Source organism: Nicotiana attenuata, chromosome 3, assembly GCF_001879085.1.
Source record: "Nicotiana attenuata strain UT chromosome 3, NIATTr2, whole genome shotgun sequence".
NCBI classification, from domain to species: Eukaryota; Viridiplantae; Streptophyta; class Magnoliopsida; order Solanales; family Solanaceae; genus Nicotiana; species Nicotiana attenuata.
Window position 1 is genome coordinate 51,844,874 of NC_031991.1, and position 15,773 is coordinate 51,860,646.

A 15,773-nucleotide genomic window follows, 5' to 3' on the forward strand; every position below is an offset into this window, starting at 1 on the left:
CACGTCAGCATGACATACAATTAAAAAGCATAAGGTAGAGAACTAGTGCACACATTCACGCAGACATCTTCTTCTCAGCCTTCTTGGGGTACACCCCATACTTATCTTTCTCAATCACTGCAGTTTTCTCTTTCAAGTTCTTCACCTTCCACTCAACACTTGCAGATAGCTTCTCCTTTTTCACCGTCATTTCTACATTCATCTCGAAAGTCATCGTCTCCTCACCCACTCTAAGTATGAGTTTTCTAGCATGTATATCTAATATTGCTTTACCCGTTACTATGAATGGCCTTCCTAGGATAAGGGGGACCTCCTTGTTATCTTCCATCTTCACCACTATGAAATCTATAGGAAATACAAACTTATCTACCTGCACCAAAACATCTTCCACTATCCCCTCGAATGTTATAGTAATTTGGTCCGCCAGCTGCAAAGATATTGGCACTGACCTTATCTCTCCAATATCCTTCTCTAGTTTCCTGTAAATAGAAAATGGCATTAAATTAATCGAGGCACCAGAATCACATAAATATTTATCAACGTTAAGAGTGCCTAAAGAGCAAGGTATAGTAAAACTCCCTGGATCTCCACACTTTTGTGGGAGCTTGTCTTGCAAGATTGCACTGTAATGCTCTATGAGCTTGACCACTGGTATCTTCTATCTTCCTCTTCTTTGTATGGATATCCTTCAAGAACTTGTCATAAGCTGGCATTTGGGAGAGAACTTCTGTGAATGGCAAATTTACGTTAACCTATTTCAGCATATCCAGAAATCTCTCAAACTGCTTGTCCAGCTTTTCTCTATAGAGCTTTTGGGGAAAAGGTAGAGCAGGCATGTGCTTGCTTTCTTCATTAGATTCCTCCCTTCTCAAAGTTTCCTCCTCCTTCTTTTTCTCTACTCCCTTCTTGCCTTTCTTATTCTTCTTATCATCTTCAATTTTCAGCTCCTTCCTACTTTCTTTTTCAGGTATCACCTCTTTTTGGATTGGAGTGGGATCTTTCAACACTTTTCCGCTTCTTAAGGTCACAGCATTTACCGTTTCTTTGGAATTCTTTTCTGTATTAGCTGGCAGAGTACCTGGGATTCTCTCAGATAATATAGTTGCAATTTGTTCCACTTGTCTCTCAAAGTTACACAAACATGTCCCAAGTTCTTTGATAGCTGCACCATGAGCATCCAGCCTCTCATCTGTCTTGACAATGAATGACTTCATCAAATATTCTAACCAAGACTAAATTGGCTATTGAGGCAAAACTACGGCCTTTGCTGATTTTGTAAGCCTGGGCTCCTTGTCCCTAAAATCTGGGGTTGTTTTGTTGCGGTGTACTTGATGTACCCCAGGTGAACTCCATGAATAACCGGGGTGCTTCTGACCCATTGCATTGAAGTTATAATTCCGGACAGCATTAACTTCCTCAATTAAGGCCTGACACTCATGAGTTAGGTGTCCTCTTCCACATATGTCACATATTGCATGAGGCTCATTATGTATCGAGGCTAAGGTCAGCTTCCTTATTTCTTTGGCCATGGTGTCAAGTTGCACCTGCACAGATGTGTTAGCATCAACTTGGTGAACACCATTTGATCTTTTTCTTTCAGCAATCTCAGAGGGCCACTGATTTTCATCTTCAGATAACTCATCTAGAATTGTGACTATCTCCTCTGGAGTCTTTTTCATCAACAGGCCTCCAGCTGCATTGCTCAACGTTCTCCATGAGGCTGGTGTCAATCCATCCCAAAAATCCTAAAGTTGCATCTAGAGTTCAATTCCACTATGTTGACACTTTCGCACTATCTCCTAAAACCTATCCGATGCTTCAAACATAGTTGCAGTCTCGTTCTGGCAGAAGTTATGGATTTCTCTTCTAAGCTTGACCGTTTGAGCTAAGGAGAAATATTCAGCAAGAAATTTTCTGGTCATCTCCTCCCACGTTCTAATTGATCCCTGGGGCAAGCTTCGAAGCCAGTGCTTTGCATCATCTTTGAGTGTGAAGGGTAATGCCCTTAAATAAACTGCATATTGTGACACACCATTGTATTGAAAGGTGTTCATAATCTCCTCGAAGTCCATCACATAATTGTTTGGATCTTCGTTCAACTTTCCTCTGAAGACACAGCTGTTTTGGAGGGTTTAGAGCAACCCTTGCTTCAGCTCAAAATTATTGGCTGCAACTGAAGGTGGTCTCACACTTGATAAGCCTTGGTTATATACCGGTCTAGCATAATCGCCAAGTGGTCTCCCAGCCGGGAGCTATGTTTCCGAACTGATCTGGAACCAAAGGCTGATTCTGAGAAATTCTCCGAGCCCTCTCCTCTTCGTAGACAATTTATGCATCTCGAAGAGCTGCTTCCTCAGCATCCCGAGCAGCTTTTTCTCTTAGATTCGGCTGCCTCTCTCGCAGCCAAATTGACATTATCATCATCTCCAGCCATATTTTCTTTGGTTGAGGATTGCCCAACCGTCTCTGTATTCTCGGGGAGATTTCTTTTCTTCCTCAACTGCCGCAGTTGTTTCTCGATTTTTGGTTCGTATGGTAGCAATCCTTTCCCAGAAGATAGAGTCATGCACCAATCTAACATGTGCATGCGCACAGTCAAGGAGCACCCAACCGTAAAAAGAGAAAAATAAAATAAAAGAAATAAATTCCTGAATTAGAACTACAAACTATTTCAAAGACTATTAATTTCCAATCACCGGCAACGGCGCCAAAATTTCACGAGCGCAAAACACACACTTAAATATTCTCGCTAGTCGAATATAGCAAAATATAGTATCGTCTCCACAGGGATTGGAGTTAAACAATATTATCGTAGTTTGTAGCTAGATTGCTATCCAAGATGCTCAACAATTTAGAACAATGTGATTTAAAATTAAAATTAACTAAGAGTATAAATTATTGACTAGTGACAATCAACGCAAGTAATGAGCAAAAGAAGATATCAATGGGAGAAAATAGGGTTTTGATAGGACAGGTGGAAGATAATTGGCTGGGACTAACTCTAGATAATTCACTTCAATGTTCAAGTGAGTCTCTCGAATTCACTTGGTTATTACTTCAATTATTTAGTAGAAACTCCTCTCTCGATTAAGTCTCAATCTCACAAGATGAACTAAATTAAGCACGTGAAAATATGCAAGAATTCGTAGTGGAATGGTCTTTAGGAGAACCTCTCTCGATTATCCTCCTAACTAGGTTTAATCAACAATTCAACTAGCCCATTCTGATTACTAAGAAGAATTAATGAATTCAACCAACAAAATAGAATGCAAAGATATCACAAGTTATGCCTCGCTCGATTACATGAACTAGTGAACATAGATGCAACGATGAAAACATCCAAAACGATTCAATACATTAAAACTAGGGTTATAATCCACAAACAAGTATCAATACACCAAATCCATAAAATCGTAAAGAGAACTACTCCATAGATATGGAGCAATTCATCATAAATATGTTTAAGTTAAAGGAAAATATAAAACGATCCAAACTCGTGTCTTGAGTGAGGATTGAATGGTGAAATCCTTGTGCTTTTGCTTTTCCACCTCTTCCTTAGCTTCCTTAGGTCTAAGATATGTCAAAAGTCCCAAAAATAATATTTTTACATATATTTATACTAAGTAGGCTCGGGCTCAAACGAAACCACCTTCTCCTAGCCGAAATTGGATTGCTACTCAGTTAAAAAATGCACAGGCGGGGCGCATGGGGCGATGCGCCATGCGGTGTGGTAGTGGAGTTTATCAGGGTGCATGTAATTTGACTGGCAGCAGCAATTTGGGCAGCCGCGGCACCCCACGCGCCGCGGGTGTGGAAAATTCTCAAAGTCCGGCTTTTTCTTGACTTTTTGATATCCAGATGTGGTTCTCCACCCCCGAACGTGATCCCGGCTTGAACCCCTGGACTTTTACTCAGACTTCAAAGCTCCAAATAGTTTGAATTTGTTCCATAATATTTACATCACTCGAAATCACTCCTACAAGGCATAAAACACATAATTAGTGTACAACACTAGCTATTAAAGTTCAAACTCAATTAAAGTGCCGTAAATTAGAGTGTAATAAGCGACTAAAACTCGAGATTATAACCTAAAACCAATGAACACTAAAAATTTGTTCCGATCAAGCCCTCAAATCGGGCTCTGTCGCAACTAAATCAATAAGCAGCTGAAGAACACTTTGAACAGTAATTAGAGAATAAAAATTGACTTTTATAGATTTGATATGCGTGCCAACAGTGATCTTAAAATTAGAAGGTTCTCCCCTTTATATAGTACGTAGGGGAGTTTCAATCCCTAAATAAGATAAAAATCTTTATCTTCTAGTAAATAGTGATATATAGTTGATATCGGGCGAGATTTGCGCCGTAATATCCGGTTAAGGGCGGATATTTCGGCCCCTCGTTTGTCCTGTCTAACCGTATTTCCCTTAACCTCGGTTCTTTACTTTGCTCGAGCTCAATGATTGGCCACGTAGGATTCTTGGCTCACCATTCGTCCTCTCGGGCTCTGATCTATGGGAGCCCTCGGCTATACCCGAGGCCATATTGGCTGGCGTTGTCCTCTCGTTCCTTTACCGAGAAATCGGGGGTAATTTTATCTTACACGGACACATAGCTAAATATCCCCGTGCTCTTTTTTCCTATTTTCTTTGATCTTTCATGTCTCGCTTTCGAAGCCACTGGGGAGAGAGAATGAACGATCGACTGCTATCTTCAGACTTTAATATCAGGACCACCTTTAAAGTTATTCGGTCTTGTTCCAAATCGGCCATTTATTCAACACTGCTACCACACTCTGCACGCATTTCATCAGCCAGCAGAAGTGTTTTTTCAGTTTATTAGAGAGAGTAGTTGCATCTTAACAAACTCAAAATGGCTTTCTCATTACCAATGGTTTTGCATGGGATACATTAACAGAATATTTGAGGAAAGAAATTAGACAAAAGATCTCAAAATCTATCTTTATGTTGGCTCTAGAATTTGCTCCTTGCGTATGTGCTTTTTTAACTCTGTATATAGGTGTCCGCTCTTTGTTTAATTAGCTTTCATGTGCACTGGATGCTCGAGCTGCAGGTTACCGCTCTTCAGTGCAAGCGACACTGACCTATTATCACAAGTCAACTTGTATATGTGAATTTGGGTCTGAAGCTGTAGAGGTTCTAAAGTTTTACTTCTTGGCCCAAATATTTTAGCGACATAAAAGTAGTGCATAACAGCACTTTGTATGACATGTTAGAGGCCCTGAAATTGTTGGATTCTGGTGAGACGGACTTGTTAACACCAATAGAGCTGATGTCTCGTAATGTCCTAGATATATGGGATATAATTGGCTTTCTAGGAGCTGAGTTACTCTCACAATTTGCCAGGGTCGTTTGGTAGGATATATAAGCAAAAATGATTCTGGGTTAAAAATTTAGTACCGCCTTATCCCTTGTTTGGTTACTCATCCTGTGTCAGTTCTTCCGGAATTAAAAATAGTACGTGATAACTTATACTTGTCAGAAGGTGGAATCGTAATCCCAAGTAAGTTATCCGGGATAAAACAGTAAAATTAACAATCCCAGAATTAATACAATATACCTAACAGTTAATAAAAAAAATATTAGGATAACTTATCTCAACATAACTAATTCCAGTATAACTAATTCTAGCATAACTTACAAGTATCTATGTTTCCAGTACTGCCCCGCATAATTTCTGGGTTTATATATGGTAATCTTGGTGTGAACAGTTGCAATAAATTTCCTCCCTGCTTGTTAAGATTTATTAGAAATGGATTTGAAATGAAAAGACTTAGAAACTAATAACAGCATCCTTAACCAAAAATTGAAAAGGAAACAAACAATTGAAAAAGAGACGGAAGAACAAGAATAGGCACAAAATGGGATAGTTCAACTCGTTAGTGAATATTTTTGCGAGTGATTTGTTCGATTTAGGAGTGACAAACGAGCGGGTCGGGTTGGATATGGTTCGGGTCGAAACCGAAAAATAAAAAATGGATAAATTATCCAATCGACCCATATTTAATACGGATAAAAAAACGGGTTAACCGACGGATAATATGGGTAACCATATTATCCATAAATACTTGCGTATGATCACTTTTAGAAGAATTCTTAGTATCTCTAACTTGAACAACTCTCAATTTAAGACTTTACAAATGTAAAAGTTAGACTCATTGGTTAACCATTGGTAACTCATTGATTATCATTTTCTAAATGAATAAATATGGTTCTTATCCATATTCAACCCGTTTTTAAAAAGTTCATTATCCAATTTATTTTTTAGTGAATGATATATGTGGTTTACTGTTTTCTTTTAACCATTTTGCCACTCGTAGTCTGATTGGAAGTAGAGGGTTAGAGGAGTGGTACAATAGTTTAGTCATAGATCAGTGACAAGAATATTCCCACCTAGCCATTAATACTCATTCATGCTTTCTCTATATAAATAGCTCGTTTGGCCAAGCTGTAAAAATCAGCTTATTTTGAGAAGTGTTTTTTTTAAAAGTGTTTTTCTTAAAAGTACTTTTGGTGAGAAACAGTTTGTATTTGGCTAATTAGTTTGAAAAGCACTTCTGAGCAGCAATTAGTGTTTGGCCAAGCTTTAAAAAACTGCTACTAAGTGTATTTTTCTCATAAGTGCTTCTCAAAAAAGTGCTTTTGAAAATAAGCTACTTTTTTCTACTTCTCCAAACATGATTTTGCTTCTCCTCAAAAACACTTTTTTTCCTTCCAAAATCTCGGCCAAACACCTCAATTTTTGGGCAAAAAAAAAACACTTTTGGCCAAAAAGAAGCTCGGCCAAACATGCTAAAAGCTAATAACACTATAATAAGATTTCCAATTATTTCTAGTAAAATGTCACAAAAATATCGGTAACATCTTTTTCAAGACTACTTCAGTCTTCACCCTTGTTCTTGTCAAATTCAAATTTAAGTAAATGTAAAATATAAAACAAAATTCATTGCATGTGACTAAATTCATTACAACAAATTCCAATTCCGGAATTAACTTAGGTCTAATTGCAATCTTATAGACTAATAGTCCTTCATACTAACCCGAAGGAAAAAGAGAGAAAAGTGAAGGCAAAAGCACAGTGAAACTTGAGAAAAAATTACAGAAAGTAAAATCAACTTTGCATTGCATAAAAGATTCTAGGTACAACAGATTATATCTCTCAGAATGTTTTTTTCCTGCTCTTTTCCTATTCAATCAAGTCAGCTCAACTGTACCTTAAAACTCTTCCTATTTCCCGTCTAAAAACTCTTTCCCCTACCAAGAAAACCAATTTTTTTTATAAAAAAAAACAAGCATATCCAATTAACTTCCTTTTTGCTACATCAAGTAATAGCTCCATACTACTATTGTGCACCAAAGTCCCACAAATGGATAGTGGCACCACTGGAACAAGCTGCTAAATACCTTTCATCTGCAATTATAGCATTTATATCACCAATTCTCTCCCTAATACTGTATAGATATGCTCCATGTTGTATCTCCCACACCCTAATCACATTCCCTATCCACATCAATGCATACCCTCCATTCATGCACCCAACAATTCCCCTTTGGTTTGCTCCTCTAACATTAAACCTGCATATTTCCTCCAAATCGTCCGCCCTACGCACGCTGGCCACGTCCCGGTTGTCCACGGCCACCAGCGTCTCGTTTCGGGCATCAAATGATGCCACTATGTGACCTCTTCGGAATGGTTGTGCTCTTATTATTATGCCCTGGTTTTGCAAGTCAATTACCATGATCTGCAGGCTGGTGCATGCCACGGCCGTCTCTTGGGTTGTCACCCTGATTCGGCCCACGAGCTCGGTCACCTCGGTCAGTAGGTGCCAACCCATTAACGCTTCTGGATCTGTCAATTCACCACCAACAAAGAGTAGCTCTTCTGTTTCCTTATTCCATATGTGAAATGCCCGCCCTGGAACACCTGAAACAAATGCAAAACAAAGTACATTTAAAGTTCTACGAATCTGTTGTAACTAAAATTTGTGCACTAGTGCCACCGAAGTAATTTGCCTACTTAAAGTATCTGTGTAGTTCCTTCGTCACCCACTTAATTTTTATAGTCAGTTGATCAGATTGTTATAGTCTAATTATAAATTCTAATATAAAAGGAGAAATAAAAACATTTATTTACTTCATTTCTGACCGTAAAATATTAGAGTAAATATACTATTACTACTTGCAATACCGTGAAGGGGTTAAAAAATAAAAAAGTAAAAAAAGTTGTAGCTAGTGGGAATACAACCAATGACCTTGCAAAAGTTTTGAACCCCCTTAGACTACTAAATCATGCTTTTAGGTTCAAAACATAATATATAAAGGTGAAAAATAAATTTTGCCTTATAATAACATAACAGTATAATTTTTCGGCCTTCCGCCCCTAAATCGGCCCTTCTTGCAATTGTGACCTTTAAAGTCTACAAGCCTAGGTCAAGAATTTGACCTTTCCTCAAAGGTCTACTAGAAGTGTTGGCCTAATTAATCTTTTCCCGATAGCACACAAATCAAGAAGTTACGATCCTTACCTTTCTTAATTTAAAAAACACTCCACACTTTTATTTTAAAAATTCAAAACATTTAGATCCTCCCTTTTAATTTGCTACTATCCACACTTGACATTTACGTGACCCAAAAAATAGACAAGTTATGAAAATTAGAAGAATTACCTGCATATAAGCCAACCCACCACTGGTCACAGCCAGTGAAATCAACCAAAGCACCATCATTAACTACGTCCCCTAAATGAGCACGTCTAGGTGGTGCAGCATCACCTATGACCACCACATGAATATCACCATCAAGAGAAGCAAACACAAGTTGAACATCAGACAAAATAATCCCAGAAACAGCTCTAGAGAATCGGCCTAGGCGATCACGGTGATGAGGGTGGAAGGTCGACAAATGTAGCCTTGTAGGTAGATAAAATAATTGAACCGAGCCGTCGGAGAACCCGGCGGCTAGATGGTGGTCAGACAAGGCTAAACGTCGACAAAATAGGCTGTCGATGTTGTTGTTATTGTTGTCGTCATTCTCGTTGTTTTCTGGCACGAAATGGAGGGTATTATATGTGTATCTATGGTGAAGGAAATTATTGGCTGTTTGGTGCCAATATATGTACTCCTCCCGCCATGTTTGACGGAGAAGGTTGTGGCGGTTCCATATCCGGCGGGTCAGGTTTTGCCATAGTAGATCGGAGTGTGACACTGCTTGCCATGTTGAACAAACCTGAATTTAGTGGCCATTATAAAATTTATTAGCAATTTCATAATCATACCATATGAAAAAGAAGAAAATAAGAAAAAAGCCCAACAAAAAAAAAATATTTGAAATCTTGATTATGAGTAATGAATGTTAAAGGCTCCATATAATTATACATAATAAAAATATTTCTGTCACTAAATAGTACAAAGTTAGAGTATAAGGCACATGCCACCATAAAGCCAAACTATGGTGTTTGTAAAGAGAAAGGTAAAGAAAAAAATACTAATAAAAAGGAAATAGTGTTTGTAATGCACTTTAGTATAATTAACGAAAGAACTAATTAGTTTGGGTGGATTCCGTCTCGAAAAAGGGCATATCCACCAACTATTTGAGATCAAGGACACATATGGGCCAAAGTCTTAACGAAGGGCAAATATGCTCAATTTCGTATAGCATAAGGGTATATATGGACCAACTATATGACGGTAAGGACATATATGTGCTAAAGTATAAACGAAGGGCAAATATACTCAATTCATATAGTACAAGGACATATTTGGACCTTTTCCAATACATATATATATATATATATATGGAGAGAGACACTCATAGACACACATGTAAAATCACAATTTTGAGGGCACTTTCACACTTTCTCATTGAAGGCATGCCTAACATGCTAGCTCACTTTATTTTCGAAAAGTTTTCACTTTTTTCTGAAATAATTATTTTGCCATAGAATTTTCAATTTTTGAAAAACTCAAAAAGGCTATTTTTAAAAAATTTCACTTAGATCACTCACAAAACTTCAAAAACAACCCAAAACTATATTTATGTCCAAACACAACTCTAATTTAAAATACCATTTTCACTAGAAAAAAAAAACTTTCTTTTGGAATTTTACGGTTCTTATGTCCAAATCTAATGAAGAAGAGAAGTGGGAGGATGGTGATGCATGGGGGAAGTCAGAAAGGGAGTCAGGAAGTAGTAGGGGCAGTAGTAGGCAGAGTAGAGGTAAACATGGTAGTCAGTCTTAGGGTACTACAAGATCTCATCATATGTCTCTCTACTACTGAAGAAGAAATATACTGACAATTTTCCTCCTTTTAATGACACCATCCAGGCTTAAAAACAAAGGTACTGTTAACACACACTAGTACGACCCTTAAATGCCTATTTAATTACCTACATCTCTCTACTTAATATTCTTGAACAATAGAAAGGGAGAAAAAGATTATCTAGTTGAACAAAAAACATTGGAAAAAAGATAAACCTGTGTATTTTAACATGTCATAACATTTTATGATTAAAGAATCCTTACACACATAAAGCTACAATATTTTTTATATTTTAAATAATTCACTGGTTGTCTATCTTAAACATTTATAAATCACATAAAGAATTGAGCTTTTATTAACTTGGAACGTGTGATTCCCCAGCCCAAAGTCTTTTTGGAGCAATAAACAAGGAAGAATACAGAAGGGACAAAGACACTCTTGAGGAGTCAAAACTGACAGAAGAAAAAGAGATTGACTTGTAAAAGAAACTCCAAACATATATATACAAAAAATTAAACAGGACAGTGACTAGTTTCTTGTGCACTTTTGTGGTCCACACATACACGAATACCATAAGCACGAGCATATCAGCCTCATCAAAAATCTTATACTATACTATACATATAAACATCGGATTGATGTTATAACTATTGCTTTCGATATAGAGACGAGACCCCCTTATCCTTTCTTTCTTTCATTTCCAAGAAAGGTAGCCTTATGGCCTTTCTCGTTAGAAGCGTCGAATCTTTATACTCTTTTTTGCATTTGTAACAACTTATATTTGTTTCTTTGACCATGGGTTCTTACTTCTCAAAAATATGGTCTTCTATACATCTTAAATTATATCAACAAGAAGTTAAAGACTACAATTTTAACCTATATTGTGTAGTTAGTGGTACCTATTAATGAGAACCTTTAAGTTAGTCTATCTAAAAATATACAAAAGTGACACAATAAATAGAGAAATGGAGCGACTTCCAATATTTGAATTTAACAGTTTAATTTTAGGATGCCAAAAATAGGGAATAATTCGGGATAACAAAATAGTCCATATATATAACAAAAAGATTTGGAGCATATGAGCTTAAACTTGGCATTAGTACATATTAAAAAAACAGTGTGATCTATTTACTGTCCTTTAGTTGCAATCTTGGTCCCACTTTTAATATACCTGAGAGAATGTGGGAACAAGAAAACATAATATAAAAAACCCAAAGGATTATGAGGAAAGATCAATGTTTTTGTCCCAATGAAAATGAGCAATAATTTCGGAATTTTTCTTCTTCCTGTCTCCACATTTGGTTACCAGGATCATACAATACAGGAATGTTGGAAAATTAAAGAACAAAAGTAAAAACTCTTAAGAGAGAGAGAGAGAGAGTACTCATAAGCAAAACCAAATAGTGAAAATGGTATGAGTACTTGCCCACATCTCTAACTAAATATACACATTCTGTTGGCAGTGTTGAAAAGGATCGTGCAATGAAAGGGAAAGGAAGTTGAAGAAACCAAAAGAACCCTTTTCCCTTATGACTATATGCTAAAAAGAGGGCCATCTAAGTATGGATAATCTAAAGGTGAAAATGATGGCAGCCTTACTATATATTCCCGTCAACAAGCACAAAATGAGAAATTGATGAAAGGAAAAAACAAAATTCAACATAAAGCTTATAAAAATAAGTCTGATCCACAAGTACAACCTTCCTCAGACTTAATAGTTTTAATGCTCAAATTCTTCATCCTGCAGGTCATGATACAGCTACTGCCTAGCTATTTGGACATATTTACATCATCCAGTACTTGCAATATTTCCTTTATGCATCGATATATGATTTCTTTTTACTTTTTCAGAAAATCTTTAATGCAAATCTGCATCTTTGCTATGTAACTACAGCCTATAATTCTCAGGTTCACTGGTCAAAGATATGCACAAAATCATCTTTAAACATGTTATTATGGAAAAATGATTACGCTAAATGTGACCAAGATTTTCATCACATCCTAACAACAACAAAACCTTATGTAATCCGACATGGCGTCTGGAATGTGTATGCGGACCTTACCCGAAAGACTGAGACCCTCAACTCAAGAGAGACGAAAAAGAAATACAGTAGCACCAAACATACCCGAAAGACTGTTTCGGTTAGACCCTCAACTCAAAACAGACGAAAAGAAATACAGTAGCACCAAACATCACAGCCTAACAAGAACCGCAAATAATACCCTAAATTAATTAGTCACCTGAAAAATAACAGATAGGGCTTGAGCAGCAGCCAAACGGCCAATGGAACGAGAAGCATCAGTGGCAACAAGCAAAGCCAAATCCTCCACGAAAGGCTCTGGCCAAACATCATTTCCAGCACGTCTACGGCTCCTAGAGGAAGAAGGTTCTTCTCCTCCTCCAACTCCTCCTAAAGATGAAGGTGGTGATGATGACGACGACATATATAATTAAAGAACGAAAATTTTTGGCTTTGTAACGGAAGAAAAGTACAGAAGTGAAATGTTAGCTAGAGACAAAAGGGTATTACAAGTAAGCCAAAAAAAAAAAACCAAGAAGGGCTAAGAATGTGAGTCTTGAGAAATAAAAGATCCTTCTAACTACTATTTATATAAAGAGAAGGGAGATAAGAAATACACAGAGATATAGGGTTTTCTTGAATGAATGAGTATAGTGTGTGTGTGTGTGTGTTTTGTATGTACAAAAGAGACATAAATTTTTTGGACGTTTCTTGATTTGTCAACACTTGGCCTAGAGCTCTCCCGTCCTGCTAAGACGGCGGAGGAAAACACTCTTCGGACCTCTGAGAAAATTATAACGGAAGGAAGAAGATGAGAAGAAACTGATGGTTTCTTCCATGTTTCATAACTTGAAGTCTTTTTCAGGTGGTAATTCGATACGTCCACTCGCTTTCTTCCTAGAAAAAACCCTTTTTTACTCCTTTGATCAATCGATTCTCTGTACTTTCTTTTTTTCCTTTCACTTAAGTGATTTTTTTGTACTTCTATGTTTACTAGAAAGTAGTGATTTTTTTTCTTGTGTTATTATGGACTAATGGAAAATCCAATTTCTTTCTTCTTTCGGCTCTTTTTTTCCCTCTAGTTTATTGTTTGCTTATGGTACGTGTAACCATTAATTCATAATTAGAAACTCCAAGTTTGTCTTCCAATCACAATAAATTTAAAGCATGCATTCTACTGCCATAAGTAAATACTTTTCTCTTTATAAAAAGAAATAAAGAGTACATCACTCTTTGAGTAAATTGAATATTAAATTCTAAAGTAAACTATAAAAAACATCCTAGTTTATTTACAAAGATAAAATATGGTGTTTATACTTGTAAAAAAAACGGCAACCTGGTGCATTAAACTCCCGCTATGCGTGAGGTCCGCGGAAGAGCATGACCACAAGAGTCTATTGTACGTCTCACCCTGCATTTCTGCAAGAGATTGTTTCTACCTGCTGTTTATTCGAAGAAAATTGATTTAAAGAAAAAAGGAAGCCCAATTCTACTTCGACCCACAAATATGATAGCAATTTCGTTTGGCTATTAGCCATCACCTATAAGTAAGGGTGTTAAACGGGTGGGCCGGGCCAGACTGGGTTGGGATATTTTGGACCCGTACGGGTTATGGTCCGGGCCGGTTACGGGTTGGGGCTTACCGGGTTTTACGGGTTCGGGTTCATCCGGATAAAAATCGAACCGTACGGGTTACGGGTTGAGGGGGCCGGGCCGGGTTTAGTGTATTTTTTAATTTTTTTTTTTTTGTATTTTGTATAACTATTGTAACTTATATTAATACAAAGTATTGGCACTTACATTTGCACTACTGCCGCACCGGCTGCCCTTTATTCGTGTTTATTTGATTGGTGAATGGCAAGTATGAGAAAAATATATATACTAAAAATAGATAATAATATTAACGAAATAGAAGAGTATTTTAATAAAAAATTTTAGTACAGATTAATAAATATATCTGAGTGATAATCTTAATGATTAATACATATAAAGTTAAAAAAATTAGGAGAGCCGTAAGGAAAATTATTTTCGTTCATAAGTGAGAAAAGCATTTTCGTTCTTGAAAATTTTTTGTGGTAACCAAATACAAGAAAAAATAATAGCATATATAAATTATTTTGTTCCCTAAATCTATTAACTATCAGGTTCCCACCAAATTTTGAGGAGGAGAAAGGGCGTTAAAGGGCATCCAATTATCTACTTGAACATAAATATTTTTGTTGTTTGCTTCAATCTCCTATATACGTCAAGCCGTCAGATCTGGCCCATATTAAAAAAAAAAAAAAAAAAATTTACCGTTATACCGGTCCGGGCCGGCTAACCGGTTCACGATCACTGTTCACTTAGCGGGTTGGACTGGTCCGGATAACCGGTATTTCAAACTTAAACGGAGCAACCAGCGCGACCCCCCTAACCCATCCCAACCCAGCCCACTTTAACCGGTCCGGGCCAGTTCCGGTTTTAACCGGTCTGGGCCGGTCCGGAACCGGGCTGGCCCGACCCGTTTAACACCCTTACCTATAAGGGATAGTTTGATTTGAATACGGCTTATGCTGGGATAAGTTATGATGGGATTAGTTAATTCAGGATTAGTTATCCTGGTATTGATTTTTATCCACTGTTTGATATGTTGTATTAGAAATGACAATTGCAAATTTCTAAGAAGAAGGTACAAGTTATCCCGGCACTAATTACCCCACTCCCTACAAGGTATAAGTTATCCTGGTACTAATTTTTATCCCGAGATAACTTATATCAGGTTTGCTAACCAAACAAAGTATTAAGATGGTATTAAAATTTTATATCAGCGCTATATCTACTTATACCTCGTACCAAACGAACCCTAAAGAATCAAAGTGTAACCAGTTAAGAAGATATATGGAAGTCACAATAAAAGAAATAATAAGTGGTGATTAAAGTAAAACAGTATTTGCATTATAAATGTTCAAAGTTCTACATATAATACCTTCCTGGCTTCCTTTATCTTAGTCGGGCCTCTCCCAACCTCAAAAAATAATCTTATAAAGCATAGTCGGAACTGAATTTCATTTTTATGTTGAACATCTAAAGTAGTTTGATGAAAGACTACATTGAAAATCATTATTAAGTGCACACATAATTTGAATAGAAGAGTCAGAAGAATTTTATGTTTGAAAGATGCAACTTATTGTGCTTAATTTTACGTTGATTATTGAAAATGAACATTCAAATCTCGTAACAATTCTCGGTGTATGCAAAAGCAGTATCGAAATTATTTAATTATCTCTAATGAAAATTCCTACTATTTGGTATGGTAATGGATATATACGAGGACCTCGGGTCTTGAAAAAGTCTTGAGCTAATGTCAAGCTTAAGAAAAAAGACAAAAAGAAAGAGAAAATAATATATTTAGTGGGCGTTTGGATATAAGAATTGTAAAATTCCAAAAAAAAAAAAAAGTGAAAAAAAATTCAAGTAAAAATGGTATTTGAAAT

At 36.8% G+C, this 15,773-nt stretch overlaps 2 protein-coding genes across 2 annotated transcripts; both read right to left on the reverse strand.

Moving 5' to 3' along the window:
• LOC109224372 lies at window positions 753–1,214 on the reverse strand. Its single transcript, XM_019388952.1, has one exon. It carries the CDS (start codon window positions 1,212–1,214, stop codon window positions 753–755), a length of 462 nt encoding a protein of 153 aa, XP_019244497.1.
• Window positions 7,063–13,272, reverse strand: LOC109224651 (transcriptional regulator STERILE APETALA-like). The gene is made up of 3 exons (XM_019389188.1): window positions 12,521–13,272; window positions 8,687–9,245; window positions 7,063–7,944 (listed from the first exon to the last, which is right to left on the reverse strand). The coding sequence occupies exons 1-3, from the start codon at window positions 12,722–12,724 to the stop codon at window positions 7,364–7,366; spliced, it is 1,344 nt and encodes a 447-aa protein (XP_019244733.1). The 5' UTR covers window positions 12,725–13,272; the 3' UTR covers window positions 7,063–7,363.